We start from the raw sequence: 23,066 nt of genomic DNA on the forward strand, positions 1-23,066 counted from the left end.
CTTGGACTGCAAGGAGATCCAACCAGTCCATTCTAAAGGAGATCAGTCCTGGGTGTTCTTTGGAAGGACTGATGCTAAAGCTGAAACTCTAATACTTTGGCCACCTCATGTGAAGAGTTGACTCATTGGAAAAGACTCTGATGCTGGGAGGGATTGGGGGCAGAAGGAGAAGGAGACGATAGAGGATGAGATGGCTGGATGGCATCACCAACTCGATGCACACGAGTTTGGGTGAACTCCGGGGGTTGGTGATGGACAGGGAGGCCTGGCAGGCTGCAATTCATGGGGTCACAAAGAGTCGGACATGACTGAGCGACTGAACTGAGCTGAAACTGTGGTGGAGGTGATGAAGATAATGGTGATCTCCTTCAAAAGATCCCATGCATGGACTGCTACACTCAGTGCCCCCAACCATGCAGCAGACCACCACAGACCCACACCTCCACCTGAGACTCCCAGACACCCACAGGCAAGTCCGGGACAGTCTTTTGTGGGGTCACTGCTCCTTTCTCCTGGGTCCTGGTGCACAAGGTTCTGTTGTGCCCTCCAAGAGTCTGTTTCCGAGGCCTGTGTAAGTTCTGGCAGCTGTATGGTGGGGTTAATGGTGGAGTGTTTTTAGTCGTCTTTAAATGGTGGATTTCAGCAGTGAAGCCACTGAATCCAGAGTTTTTCTTTGTTGAGATTTTTATTAGTGATTCAGTCTCCTTACTAGTTACAGGTCTATTCAGATTTTCTATTTTTCATGATTTAGTCATGAATTTGTCCATTTCATCTAGGTTTTCAAATTTGTTGATGTACAGTTATTTTAAGTACTCTCTCATAATCCTTTTTTATTTCTGTAGAATTGGTAGTAATATGCCCACTTTTCATTTTTGATTTTAGTATTTGAATCTTCTTTTTTTCTCAGTCTTCCTAGCTGAAGTACTGTCAGTTTTCAAAGAGCCAACTTCTGGTTTTATTGATTTTCTCTATTTCACTTATTTCTGCTCTAACCTTTATTATTTCCTTCTTTCTGCTAGCTAGGGTTTAGTTTGTTCTTTTTCTAGTTTCTTGGGTTGTAAGTTAGGCTGTTGATTCGAGGTCTTTCATCAGTTTTTAACGTAAATGTTTCTGGCTGTAAGTTTCCCCCTTGGCATCGCTTTTGCTGTGTCCCATCAATTTTGGTGTTATGTCTTTTGTTTTCATTTGTCTCAAACTATTTTCCAAGTTCCCTTGTATTTCTTCTTTGATCTACTGGTTGTTAAACTGTGTATTAATTTCCACAGTTTTGTGAATTTTCCAGTTTTTTGTTACTAATTTCTAATTTTGTCCTCTTGTAGTCAAATAAGATATTCTGTATGATATTATCTTTTAAAAAGTCTACTAGGGCTTAATTTGTAGCCTAACACATGGTCTGTCCTGAAAAATGTCCCATGTATACTTGAGCAGAATGTGTATTCAGTTGTTGTTGGGTGGAGTGCTCTGTACGTGTCTGTTAGATGTAGTTGGTTTATTATGTTGTTTAAATCCTCTGCCTTACGTATGACGGGTGTTCTGTTACCGTGAATTAGGTATTGAAATCTCCAGCTGTTGCTATTGAAGTTTGGGGGGTTTCTTGTTGTTTCATATGCAGGTGTTTAATCCATATGCAGTTTACATTTGTGCATTCTAAGATCTCATCTTACTTTTTCATATGCAGAGCCAGTTGTCACAACACATTCCTGAGTCTCTGCTTTCTTTGCTGATTAGTCATAGCAGTCATAACCTCTGCCGAGAATTCTACACATGCAGGGGTGTGTCTCTGAGTTCGTTCTCTTCTGCTACCCTTTTGTGTGTTTCTGTGTTAATACGACTTAATTGCCTAGCTTTTTGGCATGCCTTGGCATCTCAGAGGGTGAACTCCCTTCCCTGTTCTTTTTGTTCAGAAAGAAAAAGTCTACTTATATCTTCATTTTTCCAATCCTAATTTTAGAATTAGCATATCAGGTTCCTCAGAAAATTTTTGCTGGATCACTGAATAGGAATAGAGTGTATAGATTACTTTGGGAAAAACTGATACCTAAAAAAATACTGAGTCTTCTTAGCGATGAATGCAGTTTATCTCTTCATTTATTCAGTTCTCCCTCTTACATGCTCCTTTCCAAGTGTAAGTAACATATCTGTGAAGACCTTACATATTTGTATTAGATTTATTCCTCGCTACTTTCTGGGTTTGTAATTTTTTTTGGTAGTAAAATGAGTTTTTATATTTGCATACTTAACATTGAGACATCTGCACTGATCTTGTGTCCAGCAGCCTTGTACAGCTCTCGGTCCTCTTGGATTCACATCATAAATGACCACGTTTGCTCGGACAGCAGTTGCCGAGTCTGCCTTTCTAATCTTACTGTGTCTCATGCGCATCTTGTATGGCTGCAGGAGTGTCTGGACGCTGTGGGACAGTAGGAAGACAGCGGCATCCTTCCCTTGGTCCTGACCTTCATTCAGTGAATATGCAGTGAATATTTACTGAATTCTTTCCACACGCCAGCTCCTGGGGATGTAGCAGAATCACACGAAGTCCCTGCCCTCATGGAGCTTACATTCTTATGGGGAGAGACAGGAAATAACCAACTAAACATACAGTGTGCAGGATGGTTAGACATGCAGCAGAGAGAACAAAGCCCAGTAAGAGCAGGATGGAGTGCTGCGTGGCTGGGGGCAGTGTTGCTGTCCCCCATGGTGTGGTCAGGGAAGGCCTCCCAGATAAGGTGACCTAGGAGCAGAAGCCGGAAGGAAGGAAGAGAGAAGCGGTCTTAGAACTCTGAAGATCAGAGAACTCCAGTGGTGAGCAAGAGCTTGACGTGTTCCAGGCTTGGGGAAGGCGGCCAGTATAGCTGCAGGAGTGAGCAGGGGGGAGGTGGGGGATGAAGTTGGTGTGGCAGAGCCCCAGATCACAGAGGGCCTCAGGGTAAAGGCTTGGCTTTGATTCCCCAGAAGAGAACACATTGGAGAATTCTGAGCCCTGCAATGTGACATTCTTTTTTACAGGGTTAATCTAGTTTCTCTGTTCAAAAGAGAGTGGGGGGAGGGGCACAAGGGGAAGCTGGAAGATGAGTTAGGAGGAAGTAACAGGATCTGGGGAAGAGGAGATGGAGACTGTGGAGTGTTTAAGGGAGGGGTCAGATTCTGGGTGTATCTGCAAGGTAGAGCAGGATTTCTTGACAGGGTTGGATATAGACTTAAGAGTGAAAAGAGTCAAAAAAGATTTGGTGTTGTGAGTCACAGAAAGGATGGAGCTGCCCCTGCGATAGGAAAGACTTAGTATAGATATCAGGAGAAAAGTCAGGAGTTTAGTTTTGAACACTATCAAATTACTTATCAAAGCGGAGAGGTCAAGCAGGCAGTTGGATACATGAGTCTGGTCTCCTCAGGTCTCTGGGTTGGAGATCATATTTGAAAGCCATCCAAGTACAGACTTAAGGTCAAAACTGAGACGAGAATTCTCAAGAGAGAATCAACTATGTCCGATGCTTTTCTGATGGGCACAGCAGGGCAGATTTAAGAATGTGAGGTCATCACAGGCTTCAAGAGCTGGTCTGCTTTGGAGGTGGTGGGGTGCCGAGGGGAGGACAGCCTGACTGAAGGACTAATAGAATAGCTGGGAGACCACAAGTACAGATGACTCCACTGATGAAGTTCTCTGTTCAGGGAGCAGAGAAATGAAGGGAGCGAAGGGTCAAAGGGGAGGGCTCGGACTTTTCTGTTGTTCTTTTTATGTTTAAATGGAGTGTTACAGGCACATTTCTATATTGTTGAGAATGACTCCGCAGGAAAAAGGAAATTCATTATGCAGGAGAGAAAGGGGGTAACTGCTGGATGACATTCTTAGGTGGGCGAGAAGGAACTGAACTAGTAGAGAACAGAGTGACAGGGGGAAGCAGTGTTCGGGGAGCCCTGAGGTGGGAGGGCAGTTACCAACACAGCCTGAGAAAGTCAGAGGGGGCATCGGGAGGTTGGGGAGCATCTGAAATGGACACCAAGGAGAGAGAAGGAACCATGTGCAAGATGAGGCTGTAGAGGGAGATCTGAGGGGGGTGTTAATCCAGAAGATGGGCTTCTTTTTATTCTGCTGTCAGTGTAATTGTGTTGTATTAGGGGCTGCCGTCTGTGGGGTTGCACACAGTCGGACACGACTGAAGCGACTTAGGAGGAGGAGGGGATGTGTATCATGCACTTAAAAAAAATTTTTTTTAATTTTGTTTGTGCTGGGTCTTGGTGCTTTGTGAGGGCTTTTTCTCCAGTTGCTGTGGGAGGTGCGGGGGGCTGCTCCCTGTTGCAGTTCACGGGGTTCTCATTGCAGTGGCCTCTTCTTTCGCGGAGCACGGGCCCTAGGTGCGTGGGCTTTAGCAGGTGCAGCTTAAGGGCTCAGTGGCTGCGGCTCCTGGGCTCTGAGCAAGGGCTCAGTATTTGTGGCCCATGGGCTTTAGTTGCCCCGAGGCATGTGGGATCTTCCCGGACCAGGGATCGAACCTGTGTCCCCTGCATTGGCAGGTGGACTCCCATCCAGTGTACCACGAGGGAAGTCTAGCACCTTCTATAAAATGGTGAATTGGTCCTTTTCTCCTTAAAGTTCTGTCACATTTTGCTTTAGATTATTTTGAAGATATCTTAGATGTACGAAGCTCAGGATGTAATATCCCAGGTGAATGTTTAGTGATTCATTCTATTTTTCCAGATGCCTGATTGTGTTTTGCCTCAAAGTCGTCGTGGTAAAGTGTTGAGAGTATTGCTGTACCAGCTTTCCTTGGTTAGTGTCCATCTGTCACACAGCGTTCAATCCTTTCACTCTCAACTTTGCTCTTGCCTTATAATTATGCCTCTTATATGCATATACCCGAGTTTGGTAATCTGTTCAGTCTGCTGATTTTTATTTCAAAAGTAGAGAATGTTATCCATTTACAATGGGATTTCTCCTCTTTGGATTTATTCTTACCATGTTATTTTGTGCTCTTCATTCTACTCTTTAGAGGTTTCTTTTTTTCCCTCTCTCTTTTCTTGCCTTCTCTCTCCTCATTCCCTTTGCTATTTTGAGGTTGTGTTTTAATTTGGATTAGGTTTGCCTATAAATAACATTTAAAAAGGAAAGAAAAGGTGGTTTGAACAAGACTGTTTATCTCTCTCACATTCAAGAATGTCTGCAGTAGTAATGCTGTAGCTTCTTCTTTAGGTTCGATGTCATAATTGGATTCCATTCATGAGATCTTCTCATCTTTCCCAATGGCTGCTGGATTCCAGAACCCCAAGAGCATTCCAGCAGCAAAGGAATCAGTAGCAAAACAGAACAAGCCAGCCCCACCTACCACTCCCACTTTTGTCCCTTTGACCAAACTACTCATAGCTTGTCGCAAGGGTAGCCTGGGACATGCCTGAGTCCTGGCAGCCATGTATGTACCCAGTTAAAACTATAGGTCCCCCCAGACAACTTGTTTTCAAACGCCTGTGCTGCGCTTGCTGGACAGAGTGTGCATATTAGAGCTAGGACATCATACTAACAGCAGAAGCCGTTATTCAACCCTGGTACTAAATGTAACTTGTTCTATGACTTTGCATACCATGTATCATACTTTCCATTTGACAATACTTTGTCCTAGAAAATCCAGTTTGCTTGAGAAATTCCTGTGTTTTATTTCATCTGAATAAAGTTGCTGTTTGAAACAAAATAAAGAAAAGGTTCTACTTCTGAGGGAGAAGGACACAAATGCTAGGACAACTAGCCATAACTGCCACAGAAGTTACGCACTGTATTTCTGTTCCTTTAACACTTAAAATTGTAAAAGTAAGTTAGTCAGCATTTTTACCTTTCTCCCAAACAACATAAAAGCCTTAACATATAATTTATCTAATTGTTTTCTTATGATTTAAAACCGCACACATTATCATTATATAATTTTCAATTATCTAAATGTGTGTTTAAATAATAATTCCCATGTGTTTATCATTTTCTTTGTTCATAATTCCTTATCTCAGATCTTCCTTCCTGGATCGTTTTCTTCTTTGCTGAATTCATCCTTTAGAACTGTCTTTTTTTTTTTTTTTGGCTGTGCTGGGTCTGGGTTGCGTCACGTGGGCTCTCTTTGTTGCAGCGTATCAGCTGTCTCTAGTTGCGGTGTGCAGGCCTCTCTAGTTGCCCACAGCATGTGGGATCTTAATTCTCTGACCAGAGGATCAAACTAGTGTCCCCTGCATTGGAAGGTTGATTCTTAACCATTGGACCACTAGGTAAGTCCCTAGAATTGTCTTTAGTGAGAACCTGAGAACTGGAATTAACCCTGTTTTGATTTATCTGAAAACCTTTACTTTTGCTCTCATTCTTTCTTATTAACCTTCATTTTTATTGTGACATACACACGCAAACAGTAGACAGAGTAAAGAAGAATGTCCAACACTCCTTTTCTCACCACCTAGTTTACAAAATGGAATATTACCAGTATCTTTGGACCTGATGATAGGTCACCTTCTTTCTGCCACAGCAGTAACACTATCCTGAATTCTGTTAGTTATACCCTTGCCTTTCTTTATACTTGCACCACATGTATGTGTGACCCTAAGGAACATACTGTTTAGTTTTGCCTGCTTCCAAAATTTACATTCATAGAAGCCGGGTGTCTGTATTCTTCTGAAGCCTGCCTTTTTGGTTCAGCCTTGTTTGTAAGATTCATCCATGTTAATGCATGTACGTGTAGTTCATTCTCTCCATTAACATGCAGCATTCCACTGTATGAACATATCATTGCTTATCCATTCCACTGATGAGCATTTGAATTGCTTCTACTTTTTGGTTGTGAGCAGTTTTTTTATAATAGTATTAAAATGTTATTTATATATCATAAAATTCACCCCTTGAAAGTATACAATTTAGTGGGTTTTAGTATATCCACAGAGTTGTGTGACCATCACTGCTACCTAATTTTAAAAGTTTCCTTACCCCAAAAAGAAACCTTGTACCCATTCAGCCATCACTCTGTAGGAAATGGCAACCCACTCCAGTATTCTTCCTGGGAAATCCCAGGGACAGAGGCGCCTGGCAGGCTGCAGGCCATGGGGTCACAAAGAGTCAGACACGACTTAGCAACTGAGCACAAGCACTGAAACACGGATCTGCTTCATTCGCTAGAGCTGCCCGTTCTGAACATTCCCTGTGGGGGGACTCATATGCGGTGCCCGCTTGCAGGTCTGGACTCACTCTGCCTGGTGTTTCTGAGGTTTCCTCATGCTGTAGCATGTCAGCACTTCACTCCTTTCTGCTGCTGAATAGTACTCCATTATATGGGTATACTGCATTTTGCTTACCCATTCATCAGGGGTTTCCACTTTTTACTGGTAGGTCTTCTTTGAAACACGACAGGTTAACTTTAATGGAGTCCAGTTGGTGTTTTCATTTGTCACTTGTGACTTGCTGTCAAGTCTATGAAGCCATTGCTAATCCAGCCTCGTGAGGATTTTACTCCTGTTTCCTTCTAAGAGTTTTATACCTTTAGTAGTTACATTTAGGTCCATGATCCATTTTGAGTTAATTTTTGTATATGGTGTGAGGTGTTGGTCCACCCTCATTGTTTACACTTGGATATCCAGTTGTCCCAGCATTTATTAGTGAGACTCTTCTTTCTCAATTGAATAGTCTTGTATCCTTGTCAAAAACCAGCTGACTAAATGTAAGGGTTTATTTCTGGACTCTATTCCACTGCATCAATGTACATGTGTATACTTAGGCCACGACTGTACTGTCATGATGACTGTAGCTTTGAAATAAATAAGTTTTGAAATTGGGAAGTGTGAATCCTCCAATTTTATTTTTCAAGTAAAAGAAGTTTATCGTTAGTTCTCATTTTTTCACTAAAGGAAGTTCTAAAGTTCATACTTCATTTTTCATTTCCATATGAATTTTAGGATCAGATGGTCAATTTCCTCAAAAAACAGGCAGATAGGATTTTATTTTGATAGGGATTGTGTTAAGTCTGTAATTCAGTTTGACAGGTGTTGTCATCTTTTAAGTCTTCTGAACATGAACATAGGCTATCTTTATTTAAGTTCTTAAAATCTTCTTTCAATACTGTTTCGCAGTTTTCAGTGGACAAGTCATATTTCTTTGTTAAGTTTATTCCTAAATATTTTGTTCTGTTTGGTGGTATTGTAAATGAAGTTTTTCTTCATTCCATTGTCAGCTATTCACTGTTACTGTATAGACACAACTGATTTTTATACATCAGTCTCATATGCTGCAACCTCACTGTTCTGGGGGGAATTCCTTAGGATTTTTTATATACATTAAGTCCCCTGCATATGAATGAGTTCCACTCCAAGAGCACATCTGTAAGTCGAGATTGTTCATAAGTCTAACAAAGTTGGCCTTGGTATCCAGCTAACACAATCATTTATATAGTACTGTACTGTAATAGGTTTATAATACTTTTCATGCAAATAATACATAAAAAACAAGTACAGAAAGTAAAGAAAACATTTTTAATGTTACAGTACAGTATCTTGAAAAGTCAAGTAGTACATTGCAAGAGCTAGCATCCAGGGGCTGGCACTAAGGGCAGGAAGCGTTACTGACTAGAGGAGGGAGAGGCGGTGGCAGACAGCGGAGCTGAACGACGTCGGCAGGGGAGACACCCCTGCCTGACCCTGACGGGACGCGTGTTCTCATCTTTGAAAGTCACAACTTGAAGGTTCGTGCATAGGAGACTTACTGTAATTGAAAAGACAGATTCCTCCAACCTGTTGTTCTTCAGGAATATCTTGGCATTGGCTCTTTGCTTTTTCCATATACATTTTAGACTTGGCTTTTTAACTTCTATGTTGAGGTTCTGACTGGAATTATATAAAATCTGTACATCAGTTTGATAGAAAATTGATGTTTATGAATGAGTCTTTTGTATCCAAGAACATGATTATGTCTCTCCATTTATGTAGGTCTTCTGTAGTGTCCTTCATTTAAATTTTATATTTTCCACATAGAAGTTTTCCATACTGTTTAAAGATTCATTAGATTAGTATTTTAATTTTGGAAGGATGTAAGTAGTAGTTTGAACTCCGGGAGTTGGTGATGGGCAGGGAGGCCTGGCGTGCTGCATTTCATGGGGTCACAGCTGAGCGACTGAACTGAAATGAAGTAGTATTTTTGTTATTATATTCTTTTTCTTTGGTTGATGAAATGCTCTTGGCCTTTTTATTGATCTTGTATCTAGAAATACTGCTATATTCTTATTTGTAAATAAGGAATTGCTTTTAGCATTGTACCACTGCCTATGAGGTTTACTATAGGTCTGTTGTAAATACGCTTATTCTGGTTAAGAGAATTGTTGAATTTAATGGGATTTTGTGTATCTATTTAGATAATCATATGGTTTTTCTAATCTGTAATGTGGTAAATTTATTGATAGATTTTTCTTTCTTGTCTTCTATTTAGATTAATCAGATATCTATTTCCACTTTGCTCATGTTAGCTTATTGTTCTTTTAGCAGTTACTCTGTATCCTTGACTTTGTAAGACTAAACTGGTACTTTTACCACTTCACAGATAACGCAAGGACCTGATCATGTGTACTATGGCCGTGAGATATTTCCATTCTATAAATATGATCTAACTGCCCCAAGACATTATTTTTGTTTTATACAATCAATATTACCCACATAATTATTCTTTTCTTTCTGGTAACACTTGACTCCTTTATTTCTGTGCTTGCGGTTATGAGAATCACTTTCCTCTGCCCTAAGAACTGCCTTTAGTATTTATATTAATGCAGTATTTGTCTTAAAATGTCTGTATTTTTCCCTCTCTTTTTTTGAACAGTATTTTTTGCTAAGTATAAAACTCTAGGTAGGTATTAATCTTCTTTCAGCATTTTTATTTACAAAAGTTACTATGTTCTGGTTTCCAGACTTTCTATTGGAAAGTTAGTCTTCCTGCTGCTGCTTTGAAGAATAATTTTTTTCCCCTTTGCTTTTAAGATTTTTCTCTTGTATTTGAGTTTTATCCATTTTTACTAGGATACCTAGGTATGGTTTACTTTGTGTTTTTCCAACTTGATGCTCCCAGGGTTTCTTGAATCTTCAGCTTGAATAACTTTCATCAGTTTCAGAAAAGTCTCGGCCATCATTTCCTCAGATCTCTGCTCCATTTCAGTTCTTCTCTCCTTGGGGACTCCATTTACACATATTTTAGACTGCCATGTCGTTTCTTCATTTTCTCTTCCGAATTTTCCTTCTTTTATTTCCTCCTCTGAACCTCAATCTGGACATTTCCTGCTGGATTATTTTATAGTTTAGCTGTAATTAATCTACAAAACCTATCTATTGCAATCAGTGGGCTTCCCTGATAGCTCAGTTGGTAAGGAATCCAATGCAGTGCAATCTGCCTGCAGTGCAGGAGACCTGGGTTCCATCCCTGGTTTGGGAAGATCTCCTGGAGAAGGCAATGGCTACCCACTCCAGTATTCTGGCCTGGAGAATTCCATGGGCTGTATAGTCCATGGGGTCGCAAAGAGTCGGCCGTGACTGAGCGACTTTCACTTTCACGGCAGTCAATTTCAGTATGTTTTTAGTTCTAGAATTACATTTTATTCTTTTTGATAGATTTCTGGTTCTTCGCTGAAATTCCCCATCATGTCATATATTTTCTTGGACAAACTCAGTCCTTTTAAAGCCCCTGTCCAGTACTTCTAGTACCTGTGTCCCCTGTAGGTCTTTTACTTTTTCTGATTTTCTCTTCGGCTGTGCGGTCATTTGGTCCTACCTCACGGCATGTTTGGTGAATTTCCAAGTTTTTATTTTTCGTTTATTGGCTGTGCTGGGTCTTTGTTGCTGCACGGCTTTTCTCTAGTTGTGCAGGCTTCTCATTGCAGTGGCTTCTCTTGTTGCGGAGCACAGGTTCTAGGGTGCTCAGTTCAGTGGTTGCAGCTTCTGGCTCTAGAGCACAGGCTCATAGTTGTGGAGCCTCACAGGCTCACAGGCTTAGTTGTTGCATAGCATATGGGATCCCCGGATCAGGGATCGAACTCGTGTCTCCCGCATTGGCAGCGGATTCTTTACCACTGAGCCACCCGGGAATCCTCACGCTTGGTAATTCTTATTCAACACCAGAAACTGTATATGAAAACTACAGAAATAACTTGAGACTCAGGATGATTTTTTTTTTTTTTAAGAATGATTTTCTATTCTTCAAGAATGGATTTACTTTTGCTTCTTACAGACGATAGCATAGGGCGAGAAAAACTTAATCCAGTATGGGATTCAGCTGATTCAGAGCTGGGTTTTGTGACAGCCTCGGGTATTTCCAAGCCCCTCCTTCTTGGCAGACACTGAGCTCCAATTTTGTCTTGCCCCCATCTTAAGACGGCTGGAAGCTTTGCTCAGCTTGAGGTGCTTTCCCCCAAGTTCTGTCTGCCTTGTAGCTCCGAATTCCAGTTTTGGTCTCCCTGTCCCCGTGGAACTACCACAAGCTCTGCTCAGCTTCTCAGACTCTCAGCCACCACTTCGTTGTCTTAGCACTCAGATTTCTGCTGCCTATAAATTTGGGAGGCGCCTTGGGGTAACAGACCATCAGACTCACCTGATTATAGTTTCCCTTCTCACTGAAATCTTAGCCTCTCAAATTCTGGCTGCTTTGGTAACTTTTTTAATGCCCTGAAAGAGATATTTTGTTGTTTTGAGTATCTTATTTAGTTTTTTGGTGGGTTTTTAAGTTCAGTTTATCTGATAGTAACTAGTTTTTCATAGCCAGAATCAGAAGTTATTAGAATTTTCTAATATTGAATCTGTCTTGTAGTACCAGAATAAACCCAGCTGAGTTATATTACTTTAGTACATTGTTGCACTTTTTAAAATATGTGATTTAATAATTTTGCTTTATTCTTGATTATTTGGCTGGTAGTTTTCCTTTCTCATCCGTGTCTTTACTACCAAGGTTCTCTAAGCATAAAATGAGATGGGGTGGTTTTTCTAGTCATATCCTAAGTCATGATCACTCTGAAGAAATTTCTTTTCTTCCATTTTCTCTGTCCTTTTAGAACTCTGACGGATGTATGTTAAGTTTCCCTCTCTCTTCCATGTCTCTCAGTCAGTATCAGTTCAGTTGCTCAGTTGTGTCCAACTCTTTGTGACCCCATGGATTGCAGCACTCCAGGCTTCCCTGTCCATCACCAACTCCCGGAGTTTACTCAAACTCATGTCCATTGCGTTGGTGATGCCATCCAATCCTCTCATCCCCTTCTCCTCCCGCCTTCAGTCTTTACCAGCATCAGGGTCTTTTCCAATGAGTCGGTTCTTTGCATCAGGTGGCCAAAGTACTGGAGCTGCAGCTTCAGCATCAGTCCTTCCAATGAATATTCAGGACTGACTTCCTTTAGGATTGACTGGTTGGATCTCCTGGCAGTCCAGGGGACTCTCAAGAGTCTTCTCCAACACCACAGTTCAAAAGCATCAATTCTTCGGCGCTCTCTCAGTCACTTTCTTTTAAATAGTCTCTTTGTTGTAATATACCTACTTGCTTCTTCTTTTTTTCTTTTTTAGTATTTATTTTGTTTGGCTGCACTAGGTCTGGGTTGCCGCATGTGGGATCTAGCTCCCTGACCAGGGATCGGGTTCAAGCCCCTGCGTTGGGAGCACAGAGTCTTGGCCACTGAACCACCAGGGAAGTCCTCTAGTTGCTTCTTCTATTTCTTAAAAGAAAAAGAAAAAGGTACCTAAGTGTAGTCTTATGATGAGGAAATCTTCAAAAGGGACTTCTTTTATTCCCATTCTACTTTAGACCAAGCCAGGTACATACACCCACTACCTGCAGTTATTCCTGGCAGCTTTAAGATGTCAATTTAGCAGTGTAAGGGTTTTGCACTGGGAGCTTTTCCACTCCTGTTCCCTCATCGGTACTGGTTTTCCTTATGGTTTATTCTTTGTGCTGGGTCCGTCATGGCCCTTGTTTCTGTGATGCCTGATTTTTCTCTTGCATAGTTCCAGAGCTCATGTCTTACCTCCTTCCATGCTCTTTAAATCTCTTTTCAGAGCACTTCAATCTCTGCTTTGAACTGCTGTTTAAATATCTGTGGCTACAAGTCACACTTTTCATCTGTTCTCTGGCAACAACTTTCTGGTGAACACTTACCTGCCATTTGCTGCTCCTGTACTATGTCAAGCTCCTACGTGGGCTCCTTTGTAATAACTAATTTCTAAATGAGGTGAAATTCCTCCTAGATAAGCTGTTGTAAGTAGACCATTGTGGGGGAGGAGGCAGGAGGGTGTCCCAGGCTGGCAGGAGCTCCTCAGCATGGTGACGGGTGCAGTGTGCCCTTCAGCTTGGTCTTCTCTCCAGGACACCAGAGGGCAGTTACCAGCAGTGTTGTCGCCCCCTGCCCCCCACCCATGGTGCTGAATCAGGTTCAGGGAAGCTCCTGTTGCAGTCCACACCCCTTTTTATTTCAAGCTATGCCACTTTTAAGAACTCAGAACTGCCACCTTTATCTGAGCCCTTCAACTGCAGGAACTCTCCCTGCGTGGCTATCACTGCACATTGACACTCTCAGACACCGTGCTCCGGATTCTATCGGGAGGCAGTGTGCATCTTGATTATTTACTGTTTTGCTTTTCAGTGATTTCTAAGGGGGTTAGGAGATAGTATTGTCTTCCTGCTACTTTATTATTTTGATGACATACAACATAATTAATTTTTTTACTTTAGAAAAAAAAACACCTGACTGCATCCGGCCCCGGCTGGGGCATGGGGGCCTCTCACTGCAGCACACAGGCTCTTTGTTGCAGCCCGCAGGCTCCCCTTTCGCTGTGGCGTGTGGGATCTTAGCTCCCTGACCAAGGATCAAATGCGCGCCCCCTGCATTGGCAGTGTGGAGTCTTAACCACTGGAGTGCCAGGAAAGTCTCCCTTGCCACTTGAAAACCAGAAATCACACTAAAAGACTTCAGTCTTGTATTCCTGGGCTGAACACTTCATGGTTAACACTGCTCTTTGCTTTAAGACTTTTGCATTCCTAATGAAAGTGGCCTATTCTTGTCATGTCCTATCTTTTCTCAGGGCTCCTGAAATTAGCTGTTTCATTTTCTGTGTTTATTTACTCTCAGGAAGAATTTGAATATATATAACAGGGGTTATCTGTTCCTTGAAGGTTTTGTAAAAACCTCACCTATAAAACTATATAGGCCTGGTTCCTCTTTCTAGAGAAGATTTTTAACTCCTGCTTCAGTTATTTTAAACAATTATTGGTCTAATCAGATTTTCTATTTCCTGTTGAGCCTATTGTAGTAATTTGTTTTCCTGAAAAATTTTTTTCCATTTAAACTCAGTTTTCCGATTTATCGCTATGAAATATCCGTAGAAACTAGTGGGTTAATTACTGTGTAAATAAAATGAAGACTGGCTGCCATCAGCAAATAACGATCAGTGTCCTGAGGTGGTGGGGAGGGAGGTGGAAGCAGACTTGAGCTCTGCTCAGCCTTCGCCCCCTTCTTTCTCAGTCTTAGGGAAAGTCCTCAGTGCTGTGGGCAGTGCCCAGCTACTGATGTCGCAGAAATTCCAGCAGTTCCGGGGCCTCTGTGAGCAAAACTTGGTAAGTGTGATTCTGCTTCCTCCACCACGGGTCTCCCAGCCAGAGCCCCCGGCTGGATTAGCCTCTAAGCCTCTGTGACCTCCTCCCTGACATGGAGAAGGTCCTTCCTCCCCAGCCACAGTGCCCACAAGGAAAGGGCCAGGAGTGGTCCTTTCAGGTCTTTAATACCTTCTGAAATTGAAAAGTGAACTCTGTGTAAAAACAGACACAGGGAAGTTAAAAATCAGTTAGCACTGATTTATTACAACATACTCTGTATCTAAGAAGACAGTCAAGGTAAGAACTGAAGAAATAACCGCCATTAGGCTTGGTGGGTCTCCCTTCTCCTTCACCCTCACCTGTCGGGCGGCAGCTATTCCTGTGGGGAGCTTCTTTCCGTCCGGCCAGGGCTGGGGGACAGCTGCCAGTGTTTGTCTCTAGGACCAGTAGGGGTTTGGGGGTTCACCGAGGAAGTCATGATGAGGAATGTGTTGGCTGAGAACAGAATGATGGGAGGGCACCCCCATGGGTCTGTAATCACACCGACCTGGGAGTGACGCTGCCTCCTCCCTATGAGATGAGACGAGCCGCACGCCAGCCATACGGTAGGCCACGAGGGCCTTCCTCACCAGAGCCCGGCAGAGGTGGCGAAGGCTTCGTTACCATGTGCGTGAGAAGCCACACAGGGCCAGGAGACCATCCTTGGGATGTGGTGCAGGACAAGCCCCCTTGCCCTGCTGGCCCCACTGACCCTGCTCTGTCCCACAGAACCCTGAGGCCAACCCACGTCCAACGGCCCAGGACCTGGCAGGGTTCTGGGACCTGCTCCAGCTGTCCATCGAGGACATCAGCATGAAGTTTGATGAACTCTACCACCTCAAGGCCAACAGCTGGCAGCTGGTGGAGACCCCCGAGAAGAGGAAGGTGAGCATGGAGCAGTGCGGAGGGGAAGTCCAGGGACAAATTCCTGGTCGGCAATAACGCTGCCCACATCGGTCAGTGCTGCTTGGCTCCCTTCTCCGTGTGTCGTCTCTGAGCTGGGGGCTCACGTCCATCAGTGTGCGGGGTCCATGCTCGGCGCTCGTCCAGCATGCCGCTGGCTCTGTGTAGTTGAGGCTGCCCCCAAAGCATGCCTTCCTGCCCTGCATGTTTGGAAAATGGGACTCCTGGGAGACACATGCCCTCAGCCTGGAGCGCTAGTGTAGTCACAGCTGTTGGAATGTCAGAGGCAGAAAAGGGGTCCTTCTCCTGGGACCATGCTGCCAGGAGTCCAGGGGTCTGGACCGGATTCTGCCTCCCAGGCTGGCCTCATCCCTGAGGCCCGGGTTTCCATCTGTGAAACGGTGCCCAGTGCCCCCTTCAGTTGTTGGGTACTGGACTGTGGCCCTTGTGAGTTCTGATCCCCTAGAACAGCATGTGCAATGTGATCTGGGAGTCAGAGGCCCTGAATTTACATCCCGGCTCTGGCTGTGCGATTCCTGCGTGAGTTTTGGGCTCAGTGGTTCCAAGCAGGGGTGGGAAGAGGTGGTCTGTCCGTCCCCTCCTATCAGAACACCAGGATTATAAGCTTGCTGTTTGCTCCTGTGCCTTGTGCTCTTCCCACCATCATTGCTTCTGTGGCTTCCTGGTTCCAAATGTGTGTTGCTTGTGCCCAATGCAGGGGAGCTGGGGTGGAGACTCCAGCTGCCAGCATATGGTGGGTGGTGGTGCCGCCACATACAAGGTGGCACCTTTATTTTATTTTTCTTCCCTCCTCACTGTCTCACTAAAGGAAGAGAAGAAAGCACCCCCTCCGGTCCCAAAGAAGCCAGCCAAATCCAAGCCGGCAATGAGCCGCGACAAGGCCTCTGATGCTGGGGACAAGCAGCGTCAGGAGGCCCGCAAGAGACTCCTGGCGGCCAAGCGGGCGGCTTCCGTGCGGCAGAACTCAGCCACAGAGAGCGCGGACAGCATCGAGATTTACGTCCCTGAGGCCCAGACCCGGCTCTGAGACCAGGAAGCAAACAATTTTAAATCATTAAAAAAAAAACACCAACTAAATGCAAATGGAACAAAATTTTCTCAACCTTTAGTATGGTTATTCTGTCTAGAGACCCTGAGCCAACTTTCAAATTGACGCATCCAAGGGCTCACGATTTGGCTTCTTTGGGTCCCTCCAAGCTTTAGGTTATGGAGACTTCACACACACACACACACACAAATCAACAAAAACATGAAACTAGGAACCTTTTTTTCCTCCTCTTGCTGGGCGCGGCGGACTAGATAGATGGACTTTGGCAACTCCCTGGCCCGGCCTCCAGACCACGGTCTTTTTACTCGTTCTGTCTAATGAGAGCTTAAACTAGCCTGTTTACAAGATGACGACAGCCCGGGGCAGCCTTGGGTGCCTGCCCTGCCCTTCCTCCTCCCGGCTACCCAGCTCTGACCGTGGAGTTCTCATCCTTACGTTTCTCTTTGCCCTTCAGAGCTCACACAGGGGTCACCATCCTGACGATCGGCTTTCTGGTTCTCAGCCCTTTGTGTGGTTGAGCCCAGAGGACAGAGAGATGGACACGCATCCCCTCCCCCACCAAGTGCTCACACACAATCACACATGCGTGTGCACACGATTGCAGGTTCCTCTCAGCAGAAGCGGCCCTCCCACTGTGCTGCAGCAGCCTCCTGTCTCACCTTTCTGAGACCAGGAGGAGGGCTGAGGTCTTGGGGGGGGGGGGGGTCAAGGATGAGATAAAAACCACAGCTACCACACTCCAGACTCCCGCCTTTTTCTTCTCTCCAGCCCCTTCCTTCCTTCAGCAAAAATGTACAACTCAGAGTGACTTGCTGGGGCCACTCGAGAGGGCCCCCACGTTCCACGGGTGGTCTACCCCTGGCCGAGCCTGTGTACAGTACCCGAGGGGCGGGCGGCTGTGTCTGTACGTATGTGTACATATGCACATAGACCTTAGAGTGTATATTTAACAAACGCCCCTCTGCTCACCCATGCCCACCAGCGCCACCGCTGGCTCTCGGGGCACCTGGCAGGAGGCGGGTGTGTGAATAGCATATATTTTTACATGTACTATATCTAGGTGTGTGTACAAGTGTGTGTAAAAATACATACCCTGTGTGTAAGCAGCCCTCCCCCCTCCTTTTTTTTTGGACTCTCACCTGACCACCACCATGGGCCCATCTGCCCAGCCTCTGAGTTTTCTATTTTTTTACCCCAATCATCCTTCTCTCTCTCCAGCCCCACTCCCAGGGTGTCATGAGCCCTGAGCTGCAATGGTCCAGGCCTGCAGGGTGAGGGGAGGGTGGGCAGGGGGCAGGGAGAAGGTGAGGCCGGCCCGCAGCGAGCTCTGTGCACGAGGCTGCACGCTCCAGTGGCCACAACTATGGTAATTGGGGCTATCCTCTGTCCAGCACCCACCGCAGGGGGCCTGGGTGAACTGCGGGCCTGCTCTAGGGCCCATTCCAGCTTGGCCGCCGTCTGTGACCTTGGGCAAGTCACTTGACCTCTGTGTGCCTCAACTTCCTCCTCTGTAAAATGGGGACAGTCCCCGCCCCTCCCTACCTCACAGGCATGTTGTGAGAATAAATGAGGTAATGTGTACCAAGGGCTCATGGTGTTATTGCGGTGGAATGGGCCAGGCTGGCATGAGGCGGGTGGAGTGAACGCCCCAGGAGACAGCCAGACCCCTTCCAAGTGGCAGGGGTCTCTTTGGAGACAGGTGTTCTGGAGGGCAAACTGCAATTCCAGCTAAAGCACCAGCTCGTGACGCTGGGCAAGAACACTAAGCTCTGGATTCCCTTATCTGGAAGCTGAGTGTGTCACATCTGCCTGACCAGCTTCCTTGAAGAAATAAATGCTTAGTAAGTTGCTGTATGGGCTGCCCTGGTGGCTCAGAGGTTAAGGCATCTGCCTGCAATGCGGGAGACCTGGGTTCAATCCCTGGGTTGGGAAGATCCCCTGGAGAAGAAAATGGCAACCCACTCCAGCACTCTTGCCTGGAGAATCCCATTGACGGAGGAGCCTGGTGGGCTACAGTCCACGGGGTCGCAAAGAGTCGGACACGACTGAGCGACTTCACTCACTCACTCACTCAAGTTGCTATATGGTGGGACTTCCCTCGTAGTTCAGTGGTGAAGACTCCACGCTTCCAATGAGGGGACATGGGTTTGATCCCTGGTTGGGGAACTAAAAGTCCCACATGCCATGTGACACGGCTAAAAAATGTTTTTTAAAAAGTTGCTACACCAGAGCCAGGATGGGCCACCCTCACTGACAGCTGGTGCCTGCTCCAGACCCTGACCCTGCATGCACTTCACCCAGGATGGGGCACTCGGTACCCCTGACAGCTGTCTCCACCCAGACAGTTACACGCCCTGGATGCGCTTTCTGAGCACCCACTCTGCCAGGCCCACGGCCTGCAGGTCACTCGCAGAGCTCACATTCTGGTGGGGGAGACAGAGCGTGTCCCAAGTGAGCTCCAACCCATGGCAGGTGGTAGAGAAGGCGCTGCGGCGCAGTGAGGCCGTGGGAACCCTGGCGGCACCGCTCAAGCTGGCCTGGGCAGCAGCCTCTGGTCAGGGAGAGGGACGGGTGCTCACCGGCTTCGGGGGTGGGTGTGGCGATGGGGTGTGGGGGAGACCGCGGGAAAGTGCATTCTAGGCAGAAGGAACAGGAAGTGATATCTGGAGGTAATATGTGTTTTAGAAGGTTCCTGGATTAACAAACCATTGTAAATACAACACTGTAAACCAATTCTACTTCCCACTAAACATTTTTTAAAAAGAAAGTTCTTGGGCCCAACTGAGCTGCAGACACCTGGTCTCCTCCCTTGGCCCAGCCCAGCTGAGCTGCTGTTGACCTCAGGCCCAAGGGAACTACCTTCCCAGGAGCTTTGTTTGGGCTGCCCTGCCCTCTCCAGCAGGGCCGTCTGTGAGCTTATCTGAAGCCACTGGGCCGGACCCCCTTCACTAGGAGCAGGGTGTCCTCATGTCTAGATCCTGGTAGTGGTGGCTGAGCATCCAGTGACCACGGGTGGCTCAGATTAACTCCTGGGGCTGCCTGGACCTAGCCCTGCCCTGAGACATAGCCGAGAGTGACTCGAGGGTAAGTGAACCAGTTTCAGGTGGCCTGGGCACTGAGCTGGATGCTCAGAAGCCTGGAGGAATATAGAAGCTGCTCCCCCTGGCTTTGACCAATCAGCAGCCAAGCTTTATGCCAGCCCAGCCTCGGGGCACCAGGAGGACCCTCACCCCTTCAGAGCCTGAGTGTTTCTGCTACAGCAGGGGCAAGGCATTGTGGGTCATACCAGGGAGAGCCCTGCACACCCCGTGTCAGAGCATGAGTTGCGGGGGGGAGGGACACACCTGATGTGCTGAATCTGGGCCCCTGCTCCCAGCCCTCCTGGCGCAGCAGAGGAGAAGCCTGCCTCCCCAGGCTGAAAGGAGCGTTTCATGTCTTTACCCAGAATCGCCAACTGGCAAGATTTTGCCGTATTTGCATAGTTCCTTTCTGGGACACAAACATCTCCCTCACCTCAAGCATTTAAACATAAGTTGCACACACCATGCTGGTTCACCCCAAACACACCAGGCGACACCTAAGAACAGGGACACTCCTTCCCATGTGAGCACGTGCCACTGGGTGCTGTGCGCTCAGTCACTTTAGTGGTGTCCGATTCTTCGCGACCCCATGGACTGTAGCCCGCCAGACTCCTCTGTCCATGGTTTCTCCAGGCAAGAATACTGGAGTGGGTTGCCATTTCCTTCTCCAGGGATTTTCCCAGCCCAGGGATCAAACCCACGTCTCTTGCTTCTCCTGCACTGCAGCGGATTCTTTACCACCAGCGCCGCCCGGGAAGCCCAGTGCCACTGTCACCCCCTTAATTTAACGGCCGAGGGGCCCTCAAGCACCTCCCTTACCCAGGACAGCACCGAGGCCTTAACACCAGCTAGAGCGGGGCTCACACTCCAGATGGCCCGCAACAGCCTCCACGGCTTCTCCTTCATATCCAGCCAGGATCCAAAGCAGGACCAGTCACTGCTCTCACGTTGCCATGTCTCTTTACTCTCACTGAAGCAAAACCAGTTTCCCCACTTGTTTTTTCATGATCCTGACATTTTTAAAGTTCCCAAGCATCTTGCAGAATGTTACATAATTTGGATTTCCGTTTCCTCATGACGAGACTCAGATTAAACAGTCTGCACATGAGCATGGCTTAGATGATGTCCCCTTCCTGCACTCTGTTCTATCAGGGAGGCGTTTTTCTCTTCATGGAAAGGCAGCTTCCCAGGGCACCTGAGAATCCTTGGCGTCTGCGTTTCCAGAGCACAACCCTTGACGGAACAGAAAGGGCCAAGCCCTCTGAGCCAGAGACCACGAGGACCCCAGATGAACTGAGATGAGAAGCTCCCATCACCACCAGCCCTGGAGCGGGGCTGATAAGAGAAATGTAAAGTGAAGTTGGGGGACTTGCCTGGTGCTGTGGTTAAGACTCTGTCACGCAATGCAGGAGACGTGGGTGTGATCCCAGGTCAGGGAACTAAGATCCCACATGCCAAGGAAGCCTGTGCAACGAGGATCCTGCGTGCCATAACTGAGACCTGATGCAGCCAGATAAATATTTTTTAAAAATAAAATGAAGTAGGGCATCTGCTACCCACCTGAATCTGGCTGATCTGAAAAATCAACGCAGTCCTCACTGCCTTTTCCTTACGGCAGCCAAGGGACTCCTCAGAAGCACCCCCTCCACTCCCTCAAAAGTCCCCCTCTGACCAGGACCCTTTGCACACTTCCCGGTACCAGTGGGAGAAAATCCAGCCTCCTCACCTTGGTGGCCTCTGCCCACCTTTCTGGGTGCACCACCCATGGGAGCCCGTCCCTTGCCCTCTGCCTTCCAGCCAGCCGGCATTTCTGCAAGGAAACCCTCCCAAAACACCTCAGGCCAGGCTGGTGCAAACCCCCTGCTCTCCATTCAGAGCACAAGAGTGATGTCCTTTGTTGCTGTCGCTGGTGCTTAGATCTGTGAGATTACAAATGAATACAGTATCGGTCTCCACCAGGGAGACAGATGGGCTCCCCGAGGGCAGGAATAGAGTGTTTTTTCACTGGTCTTGGTGCCTAGCATCAGGAAATATTTCTTAAATGAACGACTTTGTTGGGGAGTACAGGGGCGGAACTTCCTGAAGAAGGTAATATTTGGGCTGGGCTTTGAAGGATGAGCAGGAGTTCTCCGAGCTGCGGCAGTGAAGGACACAGAGAGCAGAGGCAGACAGGTAGGACTGTGCTGCTGCTTGGGGAGGGGTGCACTGGACAAGCCTTGAATGCCAGGTTAAGTCCAAGAGCTTTTACCAGCTTTGAACAGAGCAAGGTCATTTCCTTTCATAGAACCCAGTTTCCCTTAAGACAGGAGCCCCCAGTCCCAGCCTCCATGAAGCCATGGTACTCTGGTGACCCAGTCAGCACCCGAGTTTGTCCCCAAAACAGGTCAGGGGACCCAGGCCTGGAGAAGTCCTGTGACCAAGAGGGGATGTGGGCCCTTGGAGCCCCTCAACTGCTAATGGCTTTAACTTCCTATAGACTGAGAACTCCTACATCTAAATCTACAGCCTGAACCTTTCCTGAACTTTACACTTCCTACTCACCATCGCCACTTAGATGTCTAACAGGTAATCTCAAAGTTAACATGTCCACCAACTAGTAAAAGGAAATGAGAAGGGTTAGAAAAATCACCATTTGGGGACTTTCCTGGTGGTTCAGTGACCTCGGTTCGATCCCTGGTCCACGAATTAAGATCCCACACACCTGGGGGCCGCTGAGCCCATGGCTGCAACTACTGAGCCTGTGCTCCAGAGCCCGCAAGCCACAGAGAAGCCGTTGCAAAGTGAAGCCATTGCAATGAAAGGTCCTCGCGCTGCAACTAGAGGGCAGCCCCCACTTGCCACAACTAGGGAAAAGCCCATGTACAGCGGTGAAGAGCCAGTACAGCCAAAAACAAACAAATAAATGAAATTTTTAAAAATCCACAGAATAATCTCAGGAAGTACCAGGTAACTGACCCGGACTCTCCAAAAATCTTAGTCTGTGAAAGACACAGAAAAGCTCAGGGACAGATAGATGGACTTCCTGGTGGTCCAGTGGTTAAGAATCCACCTGCCAATGCAGTCGACACAGGTTTGATCTCTGGCCCAGGAAGATTCCACATGCCATGGGGCAACTAGGTCCATGTGCCACAACTACTGAAGCCCGCTCACGCCCTAGAACCCGTGCTCTGCAACTAGAGAAGCCGCTGCAATGAGAACTCTGCACACCACAACTAGAGAATAGCCCCAGCTCGCCACAACTAGAGAAAGCCTGCACAGAGCAACGAAGACCCAGCATAGCCAAAACAAAGCTAACTGACAGATTAAAAACACTGCAATCAATGCAGAAAAAAAAACTCGATAAAACTCAACACCCTTTCATGATAAAGAATGCATGACAAATTAGAACTTCTTCGAGCTGACACTTGAGGAGGGAACATCC

The 23,066-nt window shown here is 46.5% G+C and overlaps 1 protein-coding gene across 1 annotated transcript in view; it reads left to right on the forward strand.

Moving 5' to 3' along the window:
- The window catches only part of DLGAP4 (DLG associated protein 4), an 86,648-nt gene extending 68,509 nt beyond the window's left edge, over positions 1-18,139 (forward strand). Inside the window, exons 9-11 of the mRNA XM_052651357.1 lie at positions 14,484-14,575; positions 15,323-15,478; positions 16,326-18,139. Coding sequence (XP_052507317.1) covers positions 14,484-14,575; positions 15,323-15,478; positions 16,326-16,544 — 467 coding nt within the window. The 3' untranslated portion in view covers positions 16,545-18,139. The remainder of the gene's footprint in view (positions 1-14,483; positions 14,576-15,322; positions 15,479-16,325) is intronic.
- Positions 18,140-23,066: the final 4,927 nt, after the last annotated feature.

Source organism: Budorcas taxicolor, chromosome 13 (genome assembly GCF_023091745.1).
Source record: "Budorcas taxicolor isolate Tak-1 chromosome 13, Takin1.1, whole genome shotgun sequence".
NCBI classification, from domain to species: Eukaryota; Metazoa; Chordata; class Mammalia; order Artiodactyla; family Bovidae; genus Budorcas; species Budorcas taxicolor.